The sequence below is a fragment of the Bactrocera dorsalis genome, chromosome 6 (assembly GCF_023373825.1).
Source record: "Bactrocera dorsalis isolate Fly_Bdor chromosome 6, ASM2337382v1, whole genome shotgun sequence".
Taxonomy (NCBI): domain Eukaryota; kingdom Metazoa; phylum Arthropoda; class Insecta; order Diptera; family Tephritidae; genus Bactrocera; species Bactrocera dorsalis.
The window spans coordinates 36,156,443-36,179,688 of NC_064308.1; the positions used below are offsets into that span (position 1 = coordinate 36,156,443).

At 40.6% G+C, this 23,246-nt stretch overlaps 1 protein-coding gene across 1 annotated transcript; it reads right to left on the bottom strand.

Annotated features, from left to right (window-relative positions):
* Positions 1–12,103: 12,103 nt before the first annotated feature.
* Positions 12,104–13,361, bottom strand: LOC125779516 (uncharacterized). The gene is made up of 2 exons (XM_049460874.1): positions 12,690–13,361; positions 12,104–12,619 (listed from the first exon to the last, which is right to left on the bottom strand). The coding sequence occupies exons 1-2, from the start codon at positions 13,093–13,095 to the stop codon at positions 12,519–12,521; spliced, it is 507 nt and encodes a 168-aa protein (XP_049316831.1). The 5' UTR covers positions 13,096–13,361; the 3' UTR covers positions 12,104–12,518.
* Between the last annotated feature and the right edge of the window lie 9,885 nt (positions 13,362–23,246).

Sequence of the window (23,246 nt, forward strand, 5' to 3'; positions counted from 1 at the left end):
AGGAGATAGTGAAGATACTAGGAGATCAGGCACAAATAAGATCTCTAACACCAGAAATTACAGTGGAAGTGCGAGACTTGGACGACATAACGACGAAAGAGGATATAGCACAGGCAATTCGTTCAGAATTCGAAGAACTGCGTCTATTTAGTGTAGAGTGCATTAAAAGCATCAGACCAGCATATGCAGGCACGCAAAACGCAATAATAAGCCTTCATGCACAGGAAGCAAGGCACCTACTGGCAGCACAAAAGATAAGCATCGGCTGGACAATCTGCAGAATCAGGGAAAAAGCGCAATTGAAGAAATGTTTCAGATGCTTAGAGTATGGACACGTGGCGAAAGCATGCAGCAACCCAGAAGACAGGAGAAAGTGCTGTATTAAATGCAGAGAGGAGGGTCATTTCGCCAAAGATTGTGTTAACAATCCTTTCTGCAAGGCATGTAAACACAGTGGAAGCACAAACATAGACCATCAGATAGAAAGCCGGAAATGTCCCATATATACAGCAGCGCTCAAAAAACCTAAAAGATGAAAATATTACAAATAAACCTGAACCACTGCGAAGCGGCCCAGGATCTCTTGACGCAAAACATATACGAAAATAAAATAGACGTTGCATTAATCTGTGAACAGTATAAAAATAAAGACTCTGACAAGTGGATTTCCGACACCACAAAAAAGGTTGCAATATGGGCATGCGGGGATAAGATGATGCAAGACAAACCGTTAATTGACAAGGCATACTATACAAGAGCCAAAATATGGGGAATTTACTTCTACAGCAGCTATATACCGCCAAGTATATCACAAGCTGAATATGAAAAAATACTTGACGACTTGGTAAAGGATGCGATGACAACTACACCTAATATAATTGCAGGTGACTTTAATGCCTGGTCGCTAGAATGGGGCAGCAAAAATACAAGTCTAAGAGGTAGCGCATTACTTAAAGCATTTGGTGTTCTAGACGTAGTACTGCTTAACACAGGAAGACAAAACACCTTCGAGTAGAATGGGCGTGGCTCTATGATATATCTTTTGCCAGATTATATAGACTGGCGGATATGCGACATATATACCCAAAATGACCATTTAGCTATAATGTTAAGTATCAGCAAGAGTATACAACAGGGAAATGTTTGCCACCAAAAGGTGCAGTCCAAGGGATGGAGAATTGAAACCCTAGATGAGAAGCTTTTTAAGTTAATGCTGAATGAAAACGTAAACGGAAGTGACGACATAGACCAACAGGCTAAAGTGTTGGTACAACAGGAGTGTTTCCAAAAATTTGGAAAGTACAACGGCTGGTACTCCTACAGAAGCCAAGCAAACCGGCAGGAGAACCAAGTTCCTGCAGACCGCTCTGTATGATCGATACGATGGGCAAAATCCTGGAGCGTATAATCTGTACCCGACTGGAAAATCATTAAGAAGGAGATGGTGGTCTCTCTGATAACCAATATGGTTTTCGTAAAAAGCGGTCAACTCTTGATGCAATCAAGAAAGTTGCAGGTATAGCAGAAAAGGCTATTGAAGGAGACAGGTGGATGTACGGGAACAAATAATATTGTGCGGTCGTCACATTTGATGTGAGAAACGCGTTTAACTCGGCACATTGGCCCCATATAATGCGTGCATTAGTCCTCAAAAAAACACCGAGCTATTTGTTGTACGTCATACAAAGTTATTTGGCCGATAGGATCCTGCTGTATGACACTGACGAAGGACCAAAAAGTATAGAGTAACGGGTGGTGTGCCTCAAGGATCTGTGCTAGGCCCACTCCTTTGGAATACACTCTATGATGGAATATTGCGCCTCTCTCTACCGAGAGAAGTGCAAATAATTGGATACGCAGATGATATTGCTGTGACAATAGTAGCTAAGGAGCTCCATCAAATACAAAGTATTTGTAGTAATACTGTACTGAAGATAAAGCAGTGGCTAACGAAGGCAAAACTCGAACTTGCCGGCCACAAAACGGAAGCAGTGCTTATAACTAGCAGGAAAGAACTGGAAACCATTTCGCTTAACATAGACGGGCACAACATTACAAGGCAATCCGCTGTAAAATATCTTGGCGTAACGATTGATGCATATTGAAAAAGCATGTGAAAAAGCGGCGCGGGAAAACATGGCCTTATCAAGAATTATGGCAAACATAGGAGGGCCGAAACAGAGCAGGAGAGCACTTCTGGCCAAGGTCAGCCAGTCAATTGTAATGTATGCGGCGCCTATATGGGGACCAGCATTAATACATAAGACATATGCTGGAGTGGCGCAATCGGTGTTCCGGTTGAGTGCCATTAGAATAGTCAGTGCATTTCGCACGGTTTCTAAAGAAGCTGTCGGGGTTCTAGCAGGAATTATGCCTCCAGACATAATGGCTCTGGAACTTAAGCGAATATATGACAAAAGTAAAAGCGGAGGCCGAAAACTAACAGTGGCAGAGCGTAGAAAAGAAAGACAAACCAGCTTAAACGAATGGCAAACACGATGGGATATATCAAGCAAGGGGAGATGGACATACCGCTTAATCGGTAACATACAAGCCTGGATGGAACGAAAACACGGGGAGGTGGATCATTACTTGACGCAGTTCCTAACAGGACATGGATGCTTCAGGGAGTACTTGCATAAGTACGGTCACGAGGAGGGAGTAGCTTGCTCTTTCTGTGGTAGCTATACCGAGAACGCAGAACACATATTTTTCCACTGATGATAGAAAAGGAAGTATCTAACCGAATAACGCCAGACAATATAGTGACATATATGTTGCACTCGAGGCATGTGTGGAATTTAATGGAGAAGATGACAGCCATGGTACTCCATGACCTGAGAATAGCAGAACAGCAAAGAAGGAGTGAAGCTAGAGCAGCGAATGTCGCTCAAATGACGTGAGCCCACAGGCTAAGCTTGCCCTGTGATGAAATGCCTAGTGGCGGTCCCACAGGGTCTAAGTAAAGCTAAAGGAGACGGAGTTAGGGTTTAGTACGTAGGCGTACCGTTTCGCAAGTCCAGAACAGTAAGTAATACTGACTGTGCGTGGTCCCGAATGAGGTGCACCTATAGCGGGCGGTACGAATCGTGCATATTGCTACAGCTAAGTAGCAGTATCTATGTCAGACTCCCCTTCCGGCACAAAAAAAAAAAAAAAAAAAAAAGTTATTGAGGCAGCTGCATCAAGTTTCCTGGCTGTTTTCGGATCGAGAAGCCACCAACGAGATCGATCATGCTGTTGTAGACGGAAGACACGTCTCCTGTGTTTTAGACGTGTGTATGCTCCGAGGTCCTAACATCGACTAGGACCACTACTTTGTTGCAGCAATGATTCGCACCAGCCTCTGTGCAGCAAAGAACGCACGTCAATAAACACAAGGAAGGTGCGACGGAGCCGAAAGATTTTCTACTCGGCTTGCACTCCTGCTCTCTGAAAGCACTCGTCAACAACTCGGTATAAGGGAACTGTGGGACGGCATTTCAAACTCCTTACGTACAGCTGCAACCGAAACCATTGGTTTTCGGAAAGTGCAAAAGAACAGCTGGTACGACGAGGAGTGCCGTGTCGCAGCGGAGAGAAAAAAGGCTACCTACCTCGCAATATTACGATCGACCACAACACATGCGGAAAGGGATAGATACCGAAAGATGAAGAGGGAAGCGAGATGCATTTGCAGACAGAATAAGAAAGAGGCCGAAATGCGTGAGTACGAAGAGCTTGATAAGCTGGCCGACAGGGGTAACGCTCGAAAAAAATGCGGCGGCTTACAGAAGGTTTCAAGACCGGAGCATACTCTTGTAGAACCCCCAAAGGTGATCTAGTCACCGATGCCCAGAGCATACTTAGATTATGGAGGGAACACTTCTCCAGCCTGCTGAATGGCAGTGAACGCACAACACCAGGAGAAGGCGAACCCGATTCCCCAATCGATGACGATGGAGCAGACGTTCCATTACCCGACCATGAAGAAGTTCGAATAGCAATTGTCCGCCTGAAGAACAACAAAGCGGCAGGGGCCGATGGATTGCCGGCCGAGCTATTCAAACACGGCGGCGAAGAGCTGATAAGGAGCATGCATCAGCTTCTTTGTAAAATATGGTCGGATGAAAGCATGCCCAACGATTGGAATCTAAGTGTGCTCTGCCCAATCCATAAAAAAGGAGACCCCACAATCTGCGCCAACTACCGTGGGATTAGCCTCCTCAACATTGCATATAAGGTTCTATCGAGCGTATTGTGTGAAAGATTAAAGCCCACCGTCAACAAACTGATTGGACCTTATCAGTGTGGCTTCAGACCTGGTAAATCAACAACCGACCAGATATTCACCATGCGCCAAATCTTGGAAAAGACCCGTGAAAGGAGAATCGACACTCACCACCTATTCGTCGATTTTAAAGCTGTTTTTGCCAACACGAAAAGGATCTGCCTTTATGCCGCGATGTCTGCCTTTGGTATCCCCGAAAAACTAATACGCCTGTGTAAACTGGCGTTGAGCAATACCAAAAGCTCCGTCAGGATCGGGACGGACTCTCCGAGTCGTTCGATACCAAACGAGGTTTCAGACAAGGCGACTCCCTATCATGCGACTTTTTGACAGTCATAACTTTGAAGTTGTAGATAATTTCGTCTATCTTGGAACCAGCGTAAACACCACCAACAATGTCAGCCTAGAAATCCAACGCAGGATAACTCTTGCCAACAGGTGCTACTTCGGACTAAGTAGGCAATTGAGAAGCAAAGTCCTCTCTCGACAAACAAAAAACAAACTCTATAAGTCACTCATAATTCCCGTCCTGCTATATGGTGCAGAGGCCTGGACGATGTCAACAACAGATGAGTCGACGTTGCGAGTTTTCGAGAGAAAAGTTCTGCGAAAGATTTATGGTCCTTTGTGCGTTGGCTGTACGAGATATACGACGACATTGACATAGTTCAGCGAATTAAAAGACAGCGGCTACGCTGGCTAGGTCATGTTGTCCGGATGGATGAAAACACTCCAGCTCTGAAAGTATTCGACGCAGTACCCGCCGCGGGAAGCAGAGGAAGAGGAAGACCTCCACTCCGTTGGAAGGACCAAGTGGAGAAGGACCTGGCCTCGCTTGGAATATCCAATTGGCGCCACGTAGCGAAGAGAAGAAACGACTGGCGCGCTGTTGTTGACTCGGCTATAATCGCGTAAGCGGTGTCTACGCCAGTAAAGAAGAAGAAGATGTACATATGTATGTATGTGGCTCGTATTTGTGTTCGTAAACATACAGGCAAATGTGCCAAAAAAATAATATATGTACATATGCATGTGTCATAGAAATTCTTTTGGTACAAATATGGAAATGATAACGAAATAATGCGAATATGCATATTTCATGAAGGTCATCCATTTTCTTTGAAGAAATGAAGATCATTTTGCACATCTTCACTTTGTAATAGTCGAAATAAATATTAATTAATTTAAAAATTAAAAAAAAAAATAAAGAGAAATAAAATTAAAATAATTTTTCCTTATTTTTCCTGATTTTGTAAAAAAAAATTAAAATTTTTACCATTTTTCGGAAAAAAATGCTTCATTTGATACAAAGTAATCACGCATATGTGACAATGGTTCATATTATATAGTACAATAATATACAAGCATGCATACATATGTGACACATACTCGTAGAATGCTTTGGTACATTCTCTGTGTGACTTTGTATATTTTTTCTCAAAACAGTTCTCTTTATATATTCTCGCATGTATTTAGTCATTTTACATATATTTCTGCCACTGCTCGTGCTCAATTCTGCTAAATAGCAGCGAGCACGGCGAATTCCCTAATAAAAATCTATCAGCTCTGTTAGCCGCGCAATCGAACCATCATACAGATTTCGATTTGCACCTTCTCTATACTTCACGTTCTCTGGTAAAGCAACCTATTATCGTTTCTTTGTTTTCTTATTGGACTTTGACCAGCAGAAAGGAATCTGAAAAGGCACTACCTTGTATAAGCTGTGTTTATCTAATACAAGAACCACTTAAATTTGCGTTACTTATTGTTAAGCTTTTACCTGTATTAGATCAGCTTAGAAGTATACACCAAAATCCGTAAACGTTTTATCGAATAGTTGCCACATAGTTCCTCTTACTAAAATTTATCTTGCAACGATGGCGTCGAATAAAATGTGTGTATAACTTGCTGCAAGAGTATAAGGGGAAACTCAGGAAGTATAAGCTGCAATAGTTGTAAGAATTGGTTCCACAGAAAGTCTAGCGACTTGAGTGAGGATGATTTCAAGAAAATTGCTGCTGCGTTTCGGAAAACTGGTCATATTGACTGGCGGTGCTCTGGCTGTCACTCAGAGGTTAGCATTATTGAGGCAATCAATGACAGTGATGAGGACGACAATGATTTGCCGTTATCAACAAGCAAATCGGAGTTGGAGAACATGTTCGAGAAATACTTAACACCGTTCAAGAAAACCATTGAAAATATTCAGACCAGCGTTGCAGGGATTCGGCTGGACTTGAACAAATTGGCAGAGAACAACAGGGCAATCTCGCAGCATTATAAGCAATTGGAAAAGAGGGTCGGCGCTGTTGAGAATAAATTAACATCGTTGGATGCACTTAATGTGGATCCCAACATTATAATATCGGAAATAAATGATCGCAATAAGCGTGAAAGAGAGGTTATTGCTTTGAACATGCCGGAGTCTGAGAAGCCGGTAGGCTTTGATCGACGTCGAGATGATTTGGAGAAGGTTGTCGCAGTATTACCACAGAAGATGTCAGAGGTTGGTCCGAAACTTGGTCTCCGTAGACTCGGCCGTCCTGTGGTAGGTAAGATTCGTCCGCTATTACTAACTACGGATTCTGTAGCGGATGCTAGGAGTCTACTGCGTATCAGGACAGCTGGTGAGTCTGGCATCTCATTTAAGGCGAACCTAACTCGAGCTCAGCAAGAGCATCTCAGAAATCTACGTATGGAGCTTGATAATCTAACTAAGGGCGGAGATAACAGCAAGACAATTAAATATATTAATGGGGTACCAAGGATAGTCGATAAGCAGACTTTTCGTGCGCCAAAAGAAAAGCCTAAAAACTCGTAAGCTAGATATATACTATCAAAATACTCGAGGGTTAAGAACAAAATTAAAAGAGTTCTTAATCTCATCAGCAGGGCATCAATGTGATTTGATTTGTGTTAGCGAGTCATGGCTTCATGAATCAATATCAGATAATGAAGTGGTAGATGATACGTATTTAATATTTAGGAAAGATAGAGACAACCAAACAAGCAAATGCATGAGAGGCGAAGGTGTTTTCATAGCGGTGAAGCGTAGTATTAATGCTGAACTACTGCCAACTAACTGTAATAGTGTCGAGCAATTTTTTATTAAAGTAAAATGTACCGAGGGCGATCTAGTGGTTGGATGTGTGTATCTCCCACCACTGTCGTCGTTGGATAAGTATGCGAGTCATATGTCAACAATTTCGTATTTGAAGGAAAAATATCCCAACTGTGCATTGATTATTGTTGGCGACTATAATCTCCCCAGTAGCTGTCCTCAAGATGAATGTGCAAATATGGTATACAGTGAGATGAGTGTGGCTAACTGTCAACAGTATAATAAAATTCGTAATATAAATGATCGTACACTTGATTTATGCTTTAGCAGCATTGAAATATATGTGAACAGTGCCGAGGCTATTATTGATGAAGATAAGCACCACCCGGCTATAAGTATACGTGCTGAAACTAAGGCCAACCGAACGTGGCACCGACCTATGCATTCAGGAAGGCGGACTACTGGGGATTGAATTACTTCTTTTTGAGGATTAACTGGATTGAACTGTATAAATTAGTATCACTGGATGACAAGGTAAACTTGCTATACGATAGAATTAACGATGGAATTGTGCAATTTGTTCCTGTCCATACGAACAGGAAAAGCAATTATCCATGCTGGTTCTCTAGGGAGCTGATAGGGAAAATACAGCAGAAAAGGGATGCGCATGCAACATACAAAAGATTAAAAACCAGTTATGCCTACAATGTCTTTCGTCGGTTGCGATCGAAATGCAAAAGAATCGGCAAAGGGTGTTACAGCGCATACACGTCCAGGATGGAGGAGCTTGTACGGGTAGACACGAGTCAGTTCTGGAAATTCATCAAAAGCAGGAGACGGAACAATATGGACATTCCATCCGCCGTGTCATGGAAAGATAGTGTAGCTACGACGGGTGGGGAAGTGAGCAATCTTTTTGCATCGTTCTTTGGTAGCATCTATGCGGGGAAACTTAATGACAATGGGGAACCAATGCCCACAGCTCAAGCTGCGGAAACATTGACTAGTTACGATGTGAAACTATCGGAACTCACCATCCGCTTCGATGAAGTGTACGAGCAAATGTGCAAACTAGATGGAAAGAAGGGAGCCGGACCAGATGGAATACCAAACATATTACTGAAGAGCTGTGCAGTCGGACTGGCCGAACCAATAACCCACATCTTTAGTAAATCACTGGAGATGGGTATTTTTCCATCGGCGTGGAAACGCTCATATATTTGTCCAATTTACAAGGCAGGGTCGAGATCTGAGGTGTCCAACTACAGGCCAATATGCATACAGCCGGCAATGGCTAAGTTGTTTGAGAAACTAGTTTTGCCGCAGGTGAATTTCGCCTTCAAGAATACGATCTCGACCAAGCAACATGGATTCTTTGGCGGCAGGTCTACGGCTACAAACCTTTACCTGTATGTCGACTACGTACTGAGAGCGTTGGACAAGGGTGAGACAGTTCACACTATCTACACGGACTTCAGCAAAGCCATCGACATGGTGGATCATGAGCTCTTAATAGAAAAGATGGATCGCTACGGAGTGGCAGGAAACGTATTGAGCTGGTTCAACTCGTACTTGACTGGGAGATCCCTGCAGGTGCGAGTCAATAGCTATGTGTCGTCCGAGTTTAAAGTGTCTTCCGGGGTTCCACAGGGTTCCCATCTGGGGCCAGTGCTGTTTAGCATATTTGTAAACGACATTGGGACCAAATGTCGTCGGACTTTCTACTTTATGCTGACGACCTCAAGATATTCAGAAAGATAAGCACTGTGGATGATATTAGCGCATTACAGCAAGACCTCGATAGACTTGAGGAGTGGTGCGATGAAAATAAATTAAGTTTGAATTTAAAAAAGTGCGTGGTGATGTTCTTATCACGGTCTTTGAGTCGTCGTACAGCAGTTTACCGTATTGGTGATCATCAGCTAGAAGAAGTCACAGTTGTAAAAGATCTTGGTGTCATGATCGATAACGCACTAAATTTCACCGGGCACATTGACAAAATTACTTCGCAGGCATACAGGACACTCGGGTTCATTTTCAGATGTGGTGATGACTTCAGGAATGCTGATACTTTCGTAAGGCTGTACACGACCTTGGTGCGTCCGATGTTGGAGTACTGTTCAGTGGTTTGGTCTCCCCATACTGACTGCCTCATTGACAAAGTGGAGAGAGTGCAGAAGAAATTCTGCTTGGTATTAGGTCGCACAGACTGTTAAAAGCGGTTAACTCATCGAAGAACTACGTGCGGGGTGGACCGAGGAGCAGGGTTGTAGACTTAGTAAATAGACACTATGAAAATATTAATATGTTTGGTTGTACATATGCGAGCTACGTCTCTAGGGTTAAGGAATTAATTAATAATGTATCAATACAGTATCATCAATGTGTGATTTGAATAGTCAGGGGTATGCCCTCTGTTTTATTTTTTTAATTTTTGTTACACTTTTCTGTACAAAGCCGATTGGCGTGAATTAATAAATAAATAAATAAATATTCGCCTAGGGGGCCCAGGATATTTAAATGAGTTAAGCATCCACCCCTTCTACCCGGCCCATCCTAATGAAACAGCGCAATTCACCACAGGATGCCACTACAATATAACACACCACACTCGCACCAACCCAACCAACAAAGCAATGGACAACGGGGAAGCTGACACAATTCGATATCAATATTCGTTCGACACACTCAGCACATTAACATACGTTTTTCCCGTCACCCTCCTCGCGCGCTGGAATTAACTATTAACTACCAATCGACAAATCGTTTCATTACCCTCGGGCCCGCTTATTTATATACCATAAATTAATTGTAAAATAATTTGTTATAAAAAAAAATAAAATTCTCATATAATCTATCTGAGATCTACCGCATTTTCACTCACATAAGTAGATAGAATATATATAATAATAGTGTAATGCCCGGTTTCACGGTCCATACTTAGGTTGTGCTTAAGATAAAACAGGAAAATTGTGTTTCACAGTTCATACTTATGTAATGCTTAAGTACTGAAAAGGGGAGGCTTAAGCAGTGCTTAAATAACAGCTGTTTTTTGTTTTGAATTTTCAGTTATTTGTGAAAAAAAGAATAATAAGATATAACAAATTATATTTTGTGAAAAAAATATGGAATCGGATTGGGATTGCGATTTTGATAGTGACCCAGAATACGATGACCTCTGGAATGTTATAATAATGCGACGAACAAAAGAAATCAGGTCCCGGCCAAAATTCTTCAAGCTATATGACGATAAAGATTTCCGCGACAGATTTCGGATTAGCAAAAAAACAGCCTGGAATGTGCTCGATTGTATTCGACTACAAATTGAACACAAAACCAAGTGGTACATCTAAATTGCCTTAAACGACTCAATTATGTATGCATTTCTTTTAGGAATCATGCATTATCACCAGAACAAATGCTTTTACTTACATTGAGGTTTTATGCTACGGGAAGTATGTTGAGGACAGTAGGAGATTTATTTGGAGTATCTCAAAGTACGGTATCAAGAGTTATAACAGTAGTGTCGCACCACATAGCCCAATTAAAAGACCATCACTTTTATATGCCAAAAACGGAAATAGACCTGAAAAAGTCCCAGAGAGACTTTTTTAAATTAGCTAAATTTCCTCGAGTGATCGCAGTAATTGATTGCACTCATGTAAAAATAATTTCTCCAGGTAAAGAAAGCCCAAAAAATACTTCACTCAAAAACTTTTTATATACTTTATATGTATACAGGCGGGGAAGATGCAGAGCTATTTCGTAATAGAAAAGGTACATTTTCCATCAACGTCCAGACGTTATGTGATAGTAATCTCCGCATCATAGACATCGTTGCGCGGTGGCCTGGATCCACTCATGATGCTACTATTTTCCGTAACTCTCGGATTCATTGTCGATTAGAATCTGGAGAATTTGGTTCTGGAATAGTAGTTGCAGACAGTGGTTATGAAAATAACCACTTCGTAATTACGCCACTAATGCATGTCAATACGAGTGCCGAAAATCTTTTTAACGAGTCTCATATAAGAACCCGGAATTGTATCGAGCGCTCATATGGAGTCTGGAAGCGTAGGTTTCCGGTATTATCACTGGGCTTGCGCTTGCATCTAGCAAAAACCCAAAAGCATTATTGTTGCAACAGCAGTATTACACAACATCTGCTGCAATAATCGCGATATAATGGCTCCGCCACTTTCAAATGAAATTGAAGATGTTGTAAACAATAGGGGTATTCTCTTGCTCTTGCAAGATTGCAGATTGCAAAAATACTACACCGAAATATACAAGGGCACGAGAGCACCCATTGCAGAACCTAGTGATATATGAGCGACTCATTCAGTCAATTTATTGTAAATGACTATTGTGCATGGCTATTGTGAATTGGCGCACCTTCTGCATGCATTTTTAACAAAAAAATGTAACAAAACTTTATAATTTAAATAGAAATTATAAAATCTAATTAAAATTTACCTTTCTCAACAATTTAACGACGTTATATGTCATTATGTAAAATGGCAACTACAACAGGGTTGCAATTTTATTTTTGCGTGACATTGCCCGCTAATATACACGGGTTTTGGTCTGACATATTTCACAGCCCTTGCAAATATTTTTCTGCGTGTGTTTGTTGTTGTGCCGTTGTAAATTTGCAATGCTTGCACCGTGCACCGGGTTTTGCAAGAGCAAGAGAATACCCCTAATATGATTAATATACCCAATAATCGGAATGCTGAAAGTCATACAATAAATAATGTTACCAGAAAATGTTTAATAGATAATTACTTCAGTTTATTGTAGTTTAATAAATACGTTTATAATTTTACATATATGTATTTTTTATTTCACCCTTCCAGCTTCTTTTTCTTTCTTTCCAAATCAACTGCTAAAATTTTCATTTCCATATCATGTTTTTCTTTCATCAGCTTCATTCTTTGCTAGTGCTCCGCATACATTATTTTTATTTCCGCTTCATATTTTTCTTCCGTCCACTTGGCTTTCATTTCTGCTAGCTTCGCTCAAGAATTTCTCGCAGATCTTTGGGGTTTTTCTTCAAATTTTAGTTTCGAATTTTTTGGTGTTTTTAACTTGCTGGGATCATATTTGTTCCAAAGCTGGCTTGATTCAACGTTGTCGGATTCCAAAATATATATTTAGTTGTGATGATTCTGGTATTTTTTTACTTTAACATTTTTTACCATTTATTCCTTCATAATTTTCCACTTCAGTAGATTTTTCGAAATCCATTATGCTTTCCAATGTCTCTTCCTCCAATATCACGGACTCTATTTTAGAGAATTGATAAAATCATTCATTTGAAATATCATGAAAACAAAATCAAGTGTATAAACTAACCATCAATATTTCCGGCAATCACATCATTGTCATACACACTCTGCATGCCACTAACTTGCTTCTCATGTAATACAGTCAAAAGTTTTTCATCAAACTGAGTTAACAATTTCTTTGGTGGTGGTCCTCCTCCAGTCAAATAAAGAGACTTTTTTTCCTCTGCAACTCGCTTTTTTACCTCTCTTTTAAGATTGATATACTTTTTCTTCAATATTTTTGCATTGCGATGGCAGCCAGATGGACACTGTGAATTGAAATCATGTTCGACGCTTCCATGCGACATCTTTTTTAGCGTTTGTGCAAGTGTCCGTCCGCTTACATTCGATGACATTTTTATATTTCTCCACCAGTTCCAATAGCTGCTTCGACTCGCTTGCGGTGAAATTCGGGGTCCTTTTCTGGGTTTCATTCATTTACGAAATAATTTTCCTTCCAAATTTATACGCTGTCTATAATTTTTCTTCCAAATTTATACGTTGTCTATAATAATTTAAATATTTCAATCATATGTTTGTGGATGATATTTGTAAAACATATGTTGCCCACAACGTTGCCATATATCATAATAAAATTTTATAGAACTTAAGCATTGACTGTGAAACGCAAACGACTACTCAGTTCGCAACAATGCTTAGCTAAGATTTTATTTAGGCACAACTTAAGTATGGACTGTGAAACCGGGCATTAGTGACTGAAGGGTGTGCCTCCCACTAAGTTGGGCACCCAATTATTCAATCACTTTGGTTAGAACTTCCGGCGATAGGTCCTCACATTTTTGACGAATATTGTCTTTAAGAGCTGCAAGAGTCTGAGGCTTGTTGACATAAACCCGCGACTTTAAAAAGCCCCTCAAAAAGAAGTATGGAGCGGTCAAATCAGGCGATCTTGCTGGCCAGTGCAAATCGCCAAAACGGGAGATTAGGCGCCCACGAAATGCATCCTTCAGCAAATCGGTTGTGGCACGTGCAGTATGTGCCGTTGCACCGTCCTCTTGGAACCACATGTTTTCCAATCCCAAGTCATCAAGTTGCGGCAAAAAGAACTCGTTGATCATTGCTATGTCCTCACCACTCACAGTAACCGTTTGGCCCGCGACCTCTTCGAAGAAAAAAGTTCCGATGACTCCTCCAGCGAAAACAGCACACCATACAGTGAGCGGATGTAATGGCTCTTCGTGAGTTACACGCGGATTTTTAGTGCCCCAGAAGCGTAAATTTTGCTACCCGCTAAGATGGAAATGAGCTTTCGAGTGTTTTTATTTTTGTTGAAAAATCATCTTCCTCTTGGTGCTTGAGCGCCATCGCGGTCAGCAGCTAACAGCTGATGCACCGTCTGGACTTTGTATGGAAACATCTTCAAATCTTGTACCAAAATTCGCTGTAAACACCGTCGACTGATACCCATTTGCGTTGCACGTCGCTTGGTCGATGTCGACGGCGCTTCCATGACATCCTCGGCAACAGCAGCAGTATTCTCTGCAGAACGGCTACTCCGGGGTCTACCTGGCAGCATCTCGTGTTGTGCCAGTCTCTTCGAGGCGAGCGGCTAAACGTCGCAGTGTTTCACCGATAGGCGTCGGACGGCCAGGAAATTTGCGACGAAATTCACGTTATGCCAAAGTCAGCGACCGATTATTGGTAAAATAAATAGTCACCAATAACCCCCGCTCTCGAGCAGTGTAGCGTACCATTGTTTATTTACGTGTATTTCGCATGTGTTTACAACACAAATGTCAAAACAGAACTGACATCAGAGGCCAATTGCAAAATTTATAGCATCTTCTAATAGGAGGATTACTTTTGCGTCACCCTGTATAACATATAAATAATTATTATAGCGTTTTTTGTTTTGCGCGACACATTTTTTCCTCTCGCCAACCTTACAAACCAGAGGCGGGCGTGATGGTTTTATACATTATAAACTGTACGTACACTTGGGAGGTAGGAACGTACAGTTAATGGTCACTTTCGCTACTATCTTATACCATGTTCCGCATCGTTAAATCGTCACTTTCGAGTGTTTTAAGTTAATTTACATTCAACATTTCGGATATATTTTTTTTCGGACTTTTGCTACCTGTTTAATGCGTTCTTTGTTATTTTTTCTAGTGTTGGCTTGGGAAAACTTTTTAAACATGTGCACATCACTTCCACTTCCGAACTGACCCCGGGGCTGAACTAACCGTTTTGCTGTATTCAGTACTCCATTATACATTTTCCAGACCTTCATGAGTTAAAAGTTGAGGACACCAAAATTCTAAGTGATGGAAGCTATAAACGCGGCCAAACCCCTTTCTCCTATTCTTGCTATGTCATATCAGTAGTTATATCCAGTCCATATCTACTGCACGTAAAGTAACTATAACGAGGTTGAAAAAGAATTTATTAAAGAAAAAAATATTGAACATATGTTCCATATCAGTCACATGAAATGCTCAACCTTTGCAAGTTACCGAGTAAAATTGACATGGTGTGAATTTTTGGTACGTCAATACATTCCTTCGTTAATGCGTTGCAAGAATTGACAACTTCATGGTCACACGGCAGAACGTTGTAACCGTTTCCCTCTTTACATAAATTGTTCTCTTTCTCCTTATGCCTCATCCGATCGCGGACGCATTTTTTGCGACAACTCTTTCCAACAGCAAACATCATCCTCTAAGGCCTGTACCAAATTTTGGTAGTCTAAGAGAAGTATTGACCCGCTTCAACCCATTTTTGACATAAAGACATACCATTGTCAGCGAAGGATTATCCCTGATTTTAAATTGTATATCTCACACATTGATCGATATTTTCTATCAAAAGTTAACTAGAGGTACTGGGATCCAAATGTTCGGTACCTATTGATTTTAAAAATTTTTGTTCATAAGGTGGCGTATACTAAAGGCATTATTCGTGCGAAGTTTTATTCTGTTATATTAATTGCTTTATGATTTGTGTACGGAAAACTGAAAGAATCAAGTGCAAATTAAAACTGTGCTATATGGGAAGTAGGACTGGTTGAGTTCGATTTCGCCCATTTACACACTGTGGCATACTATTAGAAGAATGCTAAGTACTCAGTTTAGTCGAAATCGGTTGGTCGAGTCCCGAGCCATGGGATTTTACCAAAAAGTGGGCGGGTCCACACCAGTCATAAAATTTTCACAGCGGCTCCTCAAAACGACTCTCATACCATCCCGGAAGTAAAATTTAATGTCTCTGGCGTATTAATTTATGACGCTTTTACTTAGTAGGTTTAAACAGTACCTTTATATGGGGAATGAGCGGGTTTATCTCCCGATTTCATATATTTTCACACTGTCGGTGGGAGTTCTTACAATATTTACAAAATTGTTGGCCAACAGGTGCCCATTGCGATTCGCTGTACCAATTACAGTGCTATATTAATTTAGTGCTTAGTTATGGCACTTTATAAGTTTTAGGTTAACGACGTTTTGTGGGCGTGGCAGTGATTCAGTTACGCCCATCTACGAAATGTTATTGTAATGCAATGAGCATATCAAGTTTCATCAAGTTGTGTAAATTTTTACTCAAGTTACACCTTGCACTGATGGCCGCACGGATGGACAGACAGATAATCAACAGGTTTTCAACTTTTTGCTTTTCCTGATCGTTTAAATATATTTAACCCTATATCTATCTCGATTAGTTTTAGCCTAAAACTTTTAGGTGATACGTGCAACTGTTAGGCGAACAAAACCATTATACTCTGTAGCAACAGGTTGCAGGAGTATATAAATGAAAACAAAAAAGCATTGAAGCATAGAGAATACTGTTCAGAAATATTCCTTGAAAAAGCTCGGACACACGACGGCCTTTTATATTCTATTAAACCAATAATTGTAAATAAACAAAAGTGTAAGCCTGTTCACATATGTCCATTTTCACCAAAACCAAAAATTTGTCATCCGGTTAAAATTTATAATATCTTAGTATCACAAGAAAATGAAGTCTTTATCTAAGGGGGCCAGCATGTTTGTTTGTATGTGTCACCTTTTCTGAACTCACCGTGTATTTTTCGAAAAATTGGAAAATATAAAGCACCGGTATAAATGAAATGAACCCAAGAGATGATGTTGACGGGCAGAAGTGGGAAGGCTGATACCCATTTAGCCAGAGTGAAAGCATATGTATATCAAGCAAAATAACTAGCTTGAAAATAAGAGCAGGAAATTTAAACTGGCTTCTAAATAAAAACTCAAAATATTGCCTTGGCAACGAGTTCAGCTATACCATACAGGGCGGTTATAAAGCCAATTTGGATATATGGTATTCAACTGAGGGGTACGACCTGTGAAACTAACATTGACATCATACGAAGGTTCCAGTCAAAATTCCTTAGAGTGATAACGACTTAACCGTGGTACATTCGAAATGAAAACATTCACATTATTGGTACAGAATATATATACATATATATAATGTATATGGGAACAAGTGAAGATGATGCGTTATGCTTGACGTCCAATAGCAGAAGAGATTTATTTCTTATTCGTTATAACTTAAGAACTAGTAAGAATATAATAATAAAAGGAATGAAGGATTAAAAACATATGATAGCGTTGCCTTTAGGAGTTAGGTAGAGTTGTGTTTTAGGAGTGATGCGCCGAAGATTAAATTAACGCCGTAATGATCATTCGAGGTTGCCACTATACTCCCCTCCTAGACGCTCTGTGTAGTGGCGATGAAAGCAGATTTTAAACGATCTATTGAAACTTTAATAACGCTGTTGTTTACTTCCACTAAAAAGTATTTTGGAAATCATTGAATAATTTTGTATGGTCCTTTGTATGGAGGCGATAGCGATGGTCGCACCATATCATCTCGAATAAAAACTTGTTGGCAGGTTTTTAACCCGGAGTGGACGAATACTTTTTGTTTGGCGTGCCAAGCGGTGTCAACTGGTCGCAGGTCTCGCATACATGAACGTAATTGTTTGACCATATCAGCTTCGTTGTATGTTGGTTTGCTATCGATGAAAAATTCTGAAGGTAGTCACAGGTTCTCGCCATAAACTAGATCGGCTGGTGCTGCATCCAAGTCGTTTTAGTATGTGCATCGTAAGCCCAATAAAATAAGTGGTAAATATGAAGTCCATTGATTAGTGTTATGGCATAGAAGTGCTGCTTTTAAAGTACGATGCCATCTTTCGACGAGACCATTTGCTTGGGGGTGGTAAGGCAAGGCGTGGTTCGAAAATGACATGTACCCAATAGCTGTAGTAATTGTTGAAATAGGACACTTTCGAATTGACGTCCTAAGTCTGATGTGATGGTTACAGGTACACCAAACCGTGAAATCCAGCCGTTTAGTAGTGCTTTGGCGACAGTTGGAGCTGTTATATCTGTTATAGGTAACACTTCTGGCCAGCGTGTGAATTTATCCAGGATAGTAAGACAATAGCGGTTTTCTTCGGATGGTGGAAATGGTCCGACTAGGTCGATATGGATGTGCGCGAAACGAAATGTTGAACATTTTTGACGCTGGAACAAACTTCGGTTGTGTCGTATAGTTTTATTCCGCCAACATTGCAAACAGCAGCGAGCAAAATTTCTACTGTCTCGCTGGACACCAGGCCAAAGAAATCGGTCTGTTACCAATCGTGTAGTCTCCCTTATACCTGAGTGTGATAGATTGTGAGTTGATCGTAAAAACGTTTCTCTAAAGTTCTTGGTTATGAACGGTCGAACACGGCCAGTTGAAGTGTCGGAGCATAAGCTTCTGGAACTAAAAGGAAGAGCGAAATTTTGTAGGTTAAAAGAGTGTTTTATTTTACCATTTAAAGGATTTCGAAGCTCCCCGTCCTTGGACTGGTCCTCAGCCAATTTATCATAGTTTAAAGCTTCTGCGGAAATTGAGTCTATTCGTGACAGCAGGTCTGCTGTTACATTATCTTCGCCCCCTACATGGCGAATGTCAGTGGTGATCTGAGCTATGAAGTCGAGTTGACGTATTTGCCGATTAGAAGCTCAATCTAGCTTTTGTTGAAATGCGTATATCAGCGGCTTATGGTCTGTGTAAATATGACAACGACGACCTTCGACCATCTATTGAAAAAGTTGTAATGCTAGGTATGCGACAGTCAGCTCCCTGTCGTAAGTACGGTATGTTTTCTCAGCACTAGTAAATCTGCTAGAGAAAAATCCTAATGGTTGTAGACTACCATTCACGAATTGATTTAATACTGCGCCAGCTGCGAAATCTGATGCATCCACCCATAAAGAAAGTGCCGTTATGCGATGGGTGAGCGAATAACGCACAATTGACCAGTTGTTCCTTACATGCAGCAAAACCGTCTGCTGCTTCCGCTGACCAAGTAAGTGGTGTAGTATCGTTTCGCTTATTACCACGAACCATATCAAAAAACAGACTTGTGTCTTCAGAGCGTGTGGTATGAAAAGACGGTAGAAATTAAGCATCGCTAAAAAACGCTTTAAATCCTTGACGATAACTGATCGTTTAAAATTACGTAGAGCCTCAATGCTTTCTGCGAGTGGCCGAGTACCATCTTTAGTGATAGAATGCCCGAGGAATCGTAGTTCCGAGACACCAAATTCCGATTTACTAACGTTGATAGTTAGGTTGTTCTCCCTGAGTCGTTGAAAAACTTGGCGCAAGTGGTTTTGATGCTCTTCTTCTGAACTGGATGCAATACATACATCATCAAGATAAACAAATACGAAGTTTAAACCACGAAAAACTTCGTTAATAAGTCTTTGGAATGTCTGTGCTGCATTCCTCAAACCAAACGTCAGATGCGTAAATTCGTAGAGTCCGAAGGGAGTCGTTATCGCCGTTTTACAAATGTCTTCTTTGTTTATTGGCACTTGGTGAAAGGCCTTTTTTAAATCGATTTTAGAAAACACACGTTTTCCGGCCAAGATATTAGAGAAATCGTGCAAAAATGGTAACAGATATCGATCAGGAACTGTTACTGCATTTTGTCCACGATAACCCCCGCATAGTCTCCACGTTCCACTGGGCTTGCCCAGTTACTACTGGAAGGGCGACAAATGCCCAGTTTCATCAGCGAATCAAATTCAGCTTTACCGGCGGTTAGTTTCTCTGGTGAAAGACGGCGTGGTCGTGCCAAGACGGGTTGACCGGTGGTAATAATTCAATGTTCTACAGACGATTTTGTTGGTGAATTTAGCGGATGGGAGCGTGTAGTATCGCTGTACGCGAGAATATTCGAATAAGTAGAATTCGCGTTAAAAGATTTAATGCTGAATATGTACGTTTTTTCAATTTCGCAAACCGTTTTTAACTCGGTTTTGCGATCGAGTAGACATCTATTTTTGAGATCGACTAAGAGCTCGAAATGAGACAGAAAGTCAGCGCCAATAATTGCTTGAGAAACATCAGCGATTCGCGTCGTAAATTTAAATAAAATTTCAGAATCGCATCACCGAATACAAAGATCGGCGATCCATTTGCGGCAAACAATTTTATACCGTTAGGAGAAGCTCGGGCTGTCTTGTTGCATTTTGGTATAACGGAAACGTCCGCACCGGTATCTATTAAAAAAATTAATTTTGCAGACGTATCGTATAAGTTAACATAAGCTGCCCTTTATCAACAATAAAGTCCGCGCGTGGCCTGAGTCAGTGAATCCACATTCTCACGCTGGCAGTTAGCAGTCAACATAGTCAACAACAAAGTCCGCGCGTGGCCTGAGTCAGCGAATTCACATTCCCACGCGGACAGGTAAGGCACAGCGGTAGCGGCAAACTGCCAACGCAAGCGTCGGCGTCGTATCCGCTGCAATAACTCCACAACAACTGAGACAAGGTGCAGGTTTAAGACATTTAGAATGTAAGTTTAGTTTTAAACAGAGAACTCATCAGACAGGATGGTCTGATCAATAAAGCAATAATAACAAAAAACAAGACGGTTATTTGTAATTGGCGCCCAACTATATGGGAATAAAAGAAATTAAAGTTCGCTAAAAAATAGTAAAAACTATTCGGGAACAAAAATTAAAGTTCAATAGAAAATAGTAAAAACTATTCGGGAACAAAAATTAAAGTTCGATAAAAAATAGTAAAAACTATTCGGAAATAAAAAGCTCGATAAAAAATAGAAAAAAAAACTATTCGGGAATAATTGTACGGACCATCAAGGAGGAGACGTCACAAAAAAAAGGAATCACGGACCAAAGGGGATCGAAAATTTCTACAAAAATTAAACAATAGAATTAAGATTCAAAAATATGTAAGTAGAGTGCAAAAAATATAGTATGTTGAATTGCTCTAATAAAAAAAGTAGATAAAAAAGAAAACTTGTGTTAAATATAACTGTGAATCTTTGCACGAGTTTTTGAGAAATAAATTTTGCGCAGGCCAGCTTATTGGTATCGGTTTTACTTCAAGCTCATGAGTGATCAGGACCTGGACAAAATATTTGAGAGACTTAACGGAATAGAAGTTAGTAAAAAACAGTGCAACAATAGGGATAATACTGAAAATTGGTGCACAGAATATAGAGTGGCAGACAAAAGTCAAGAAATGGCGCTGGAACCAGACCAATTAAGGGCATTAGTGGAAAGTGCAGTTTGTAGTGCACTTGCCACTCAAAGAGAAAATTTCGAACAAAAGCTTGCAATTATTAATCAACGACTAAGTGACGTTAAAATCGACACACCGAACATAGAAACATATAGGGAAACAGAAATTGTACCCGGGATTAGATGTGAGGAGCCACTTGATTTTGTAAAGTCCTTACCGGACTTCGACGGTAAGCAGGAGAATTATGTATCGTGGCGGCAGGCGGCCACACCGCCTACAAAGTTTTTGAGGGCTATGAGGGTAGCAGCAAACATTATCAGGCTGTTGCCATCATTAGGAATAAAGTTAAAGGCCCGGCCGACATGGTTCTGGCCTCATTTAATACCGTTCTAAATTTTAGGGCCATAATTAATCGACTCGATTTTAGTTATTCCGACAAACGACCAATTTACTTGATCGAACAGGAGATGTCAACTCTCCGTCAAGGAAGTTTGTCACTACTACAATATTTCGACGAGGTAGAGAAAACGTTAACCCTTTTAACTAACAAAACGATAATGACTTACGAAAAATCAATTGCTGCATCACTGAACGAAAAATACAGAATGGATGCATTACGCGTATTTAATTCAGGGACTAAGAAACCCCTTAGTGATGTGTTATTCTCAGCCCGGCCTAAAGATCTACCTTCGGCTCTAGCGTTAGCACAGGAGGTGGAATCTAACCATGGGCGATACCAGTTCGCAAGCACATATGCCAGGAGCCTGGAAGACAAATCCCAAAGGCTAAATATGGAGCAATCTAGGCAAAAAGGTACAAGTAGTAGATATCAGACGAATGACATGTATCTTGCGAAAAATCCCCATTTTAACAGAACGCGGGACTTTAACAGCAGGACTCCGCCGAAACTAGAGCCAGTACAGCCAATGGACGTTGATACCTTGCAACGCTTCAGAGAACCTTCAGCACAACAGAAAAATAGTGGATACTCATCTCGATATTCTAATAATCAAAATCAAAAACACGGACAGACAGTGAAGAGACCAAGTAATGATTCTGCAAAATTCACAGGACCAAAACAACAACGGGTTAACTACCTGCCAAACGTAAATTCTACTTCTAATCAAGAAGATTCGACGTATCATGAGGTAGCAAACTCAGAGGCCTCAATGTCATCAATCGAAGACGACCTTACTGAACCTAACCAGTTAAATTTTTTAGACAGGACTCCTTGCTACCGTTCATTGAAAGAACAGTTGCAGGGAGAAAACTAAAATTATTGATTGATACGGGGGCATCAAAGAACTATATAAAGCCTCTAAAAGTGCTTAAGCACATAGCACCTGTCGAAAATTCTTTCTTGGTAAAGTCAATCCATGGCTTTACTCACATTAAAGAAAAATGCACGGTAAACCTTTTCGACACAAACAGTACCTTTTTTATTCTCCCGTCTCTTTCAACGTTCGACGGAATAGTAGGTCTGGATCTGCTACCGCAAACAAACGCAACAATAGATCTAAAATAAAAAAAAATAATAACTAATAATGGCTCAGAAGAAATAAAGTTTTTAAAGTGTGCAAATGTGAATTTCACACGAGTAGAGAACATAGAAGTCCCCGAGGTTGTAAGGGGCAAATTTCAGAAAATGGTAAAAAATTTATTACGCGTTTTTTCTGATCCTAATGAGGCCCTACCATTTAACACAAATATTGTCGCCACTATTCGCACCGAAAGTGACGACCCGGTGTATTCTAAGCTATACCCTTATCCAATGGGTGTAGCGGAATTCGTGAATACTGAAATTCGCGATTTACTAAGAAATGGTATTATCCGACCGTCTAGGTCACCATACAACAACCCAATATGGGTTGTAGATAAAAAAGGAATGGACGCACAAAGCAATGTGAAGAAACGTCTTGTAATAGACTTCAGAAAATTAAACGAAAAAACCATCGATGACAAATATCCCATCCCCAATGTAACCGTAATACTATCAAATCTAGGAAAGGCCAAGTATTTCACAACACTCGACACAAATAACTCTCGCA

Excerpts from the sequence above, each read along its gene's own strand:
- LOC125779516 (XM_049460874.1), bottom strand. The coding sequence starts at position 13,095 with ATGAAACCCAGAAAAGGACCCCGAATTTCACCGCAAGCGAGTCGAAGC. Across the intron at positions 12,620-12,689 it reads GATTGCCGGAAATATTGATG|AGTCCGTGATATTGGAGGAA; the intron begins GTTAGTTTATAC and ends TCTCTAAAATAG.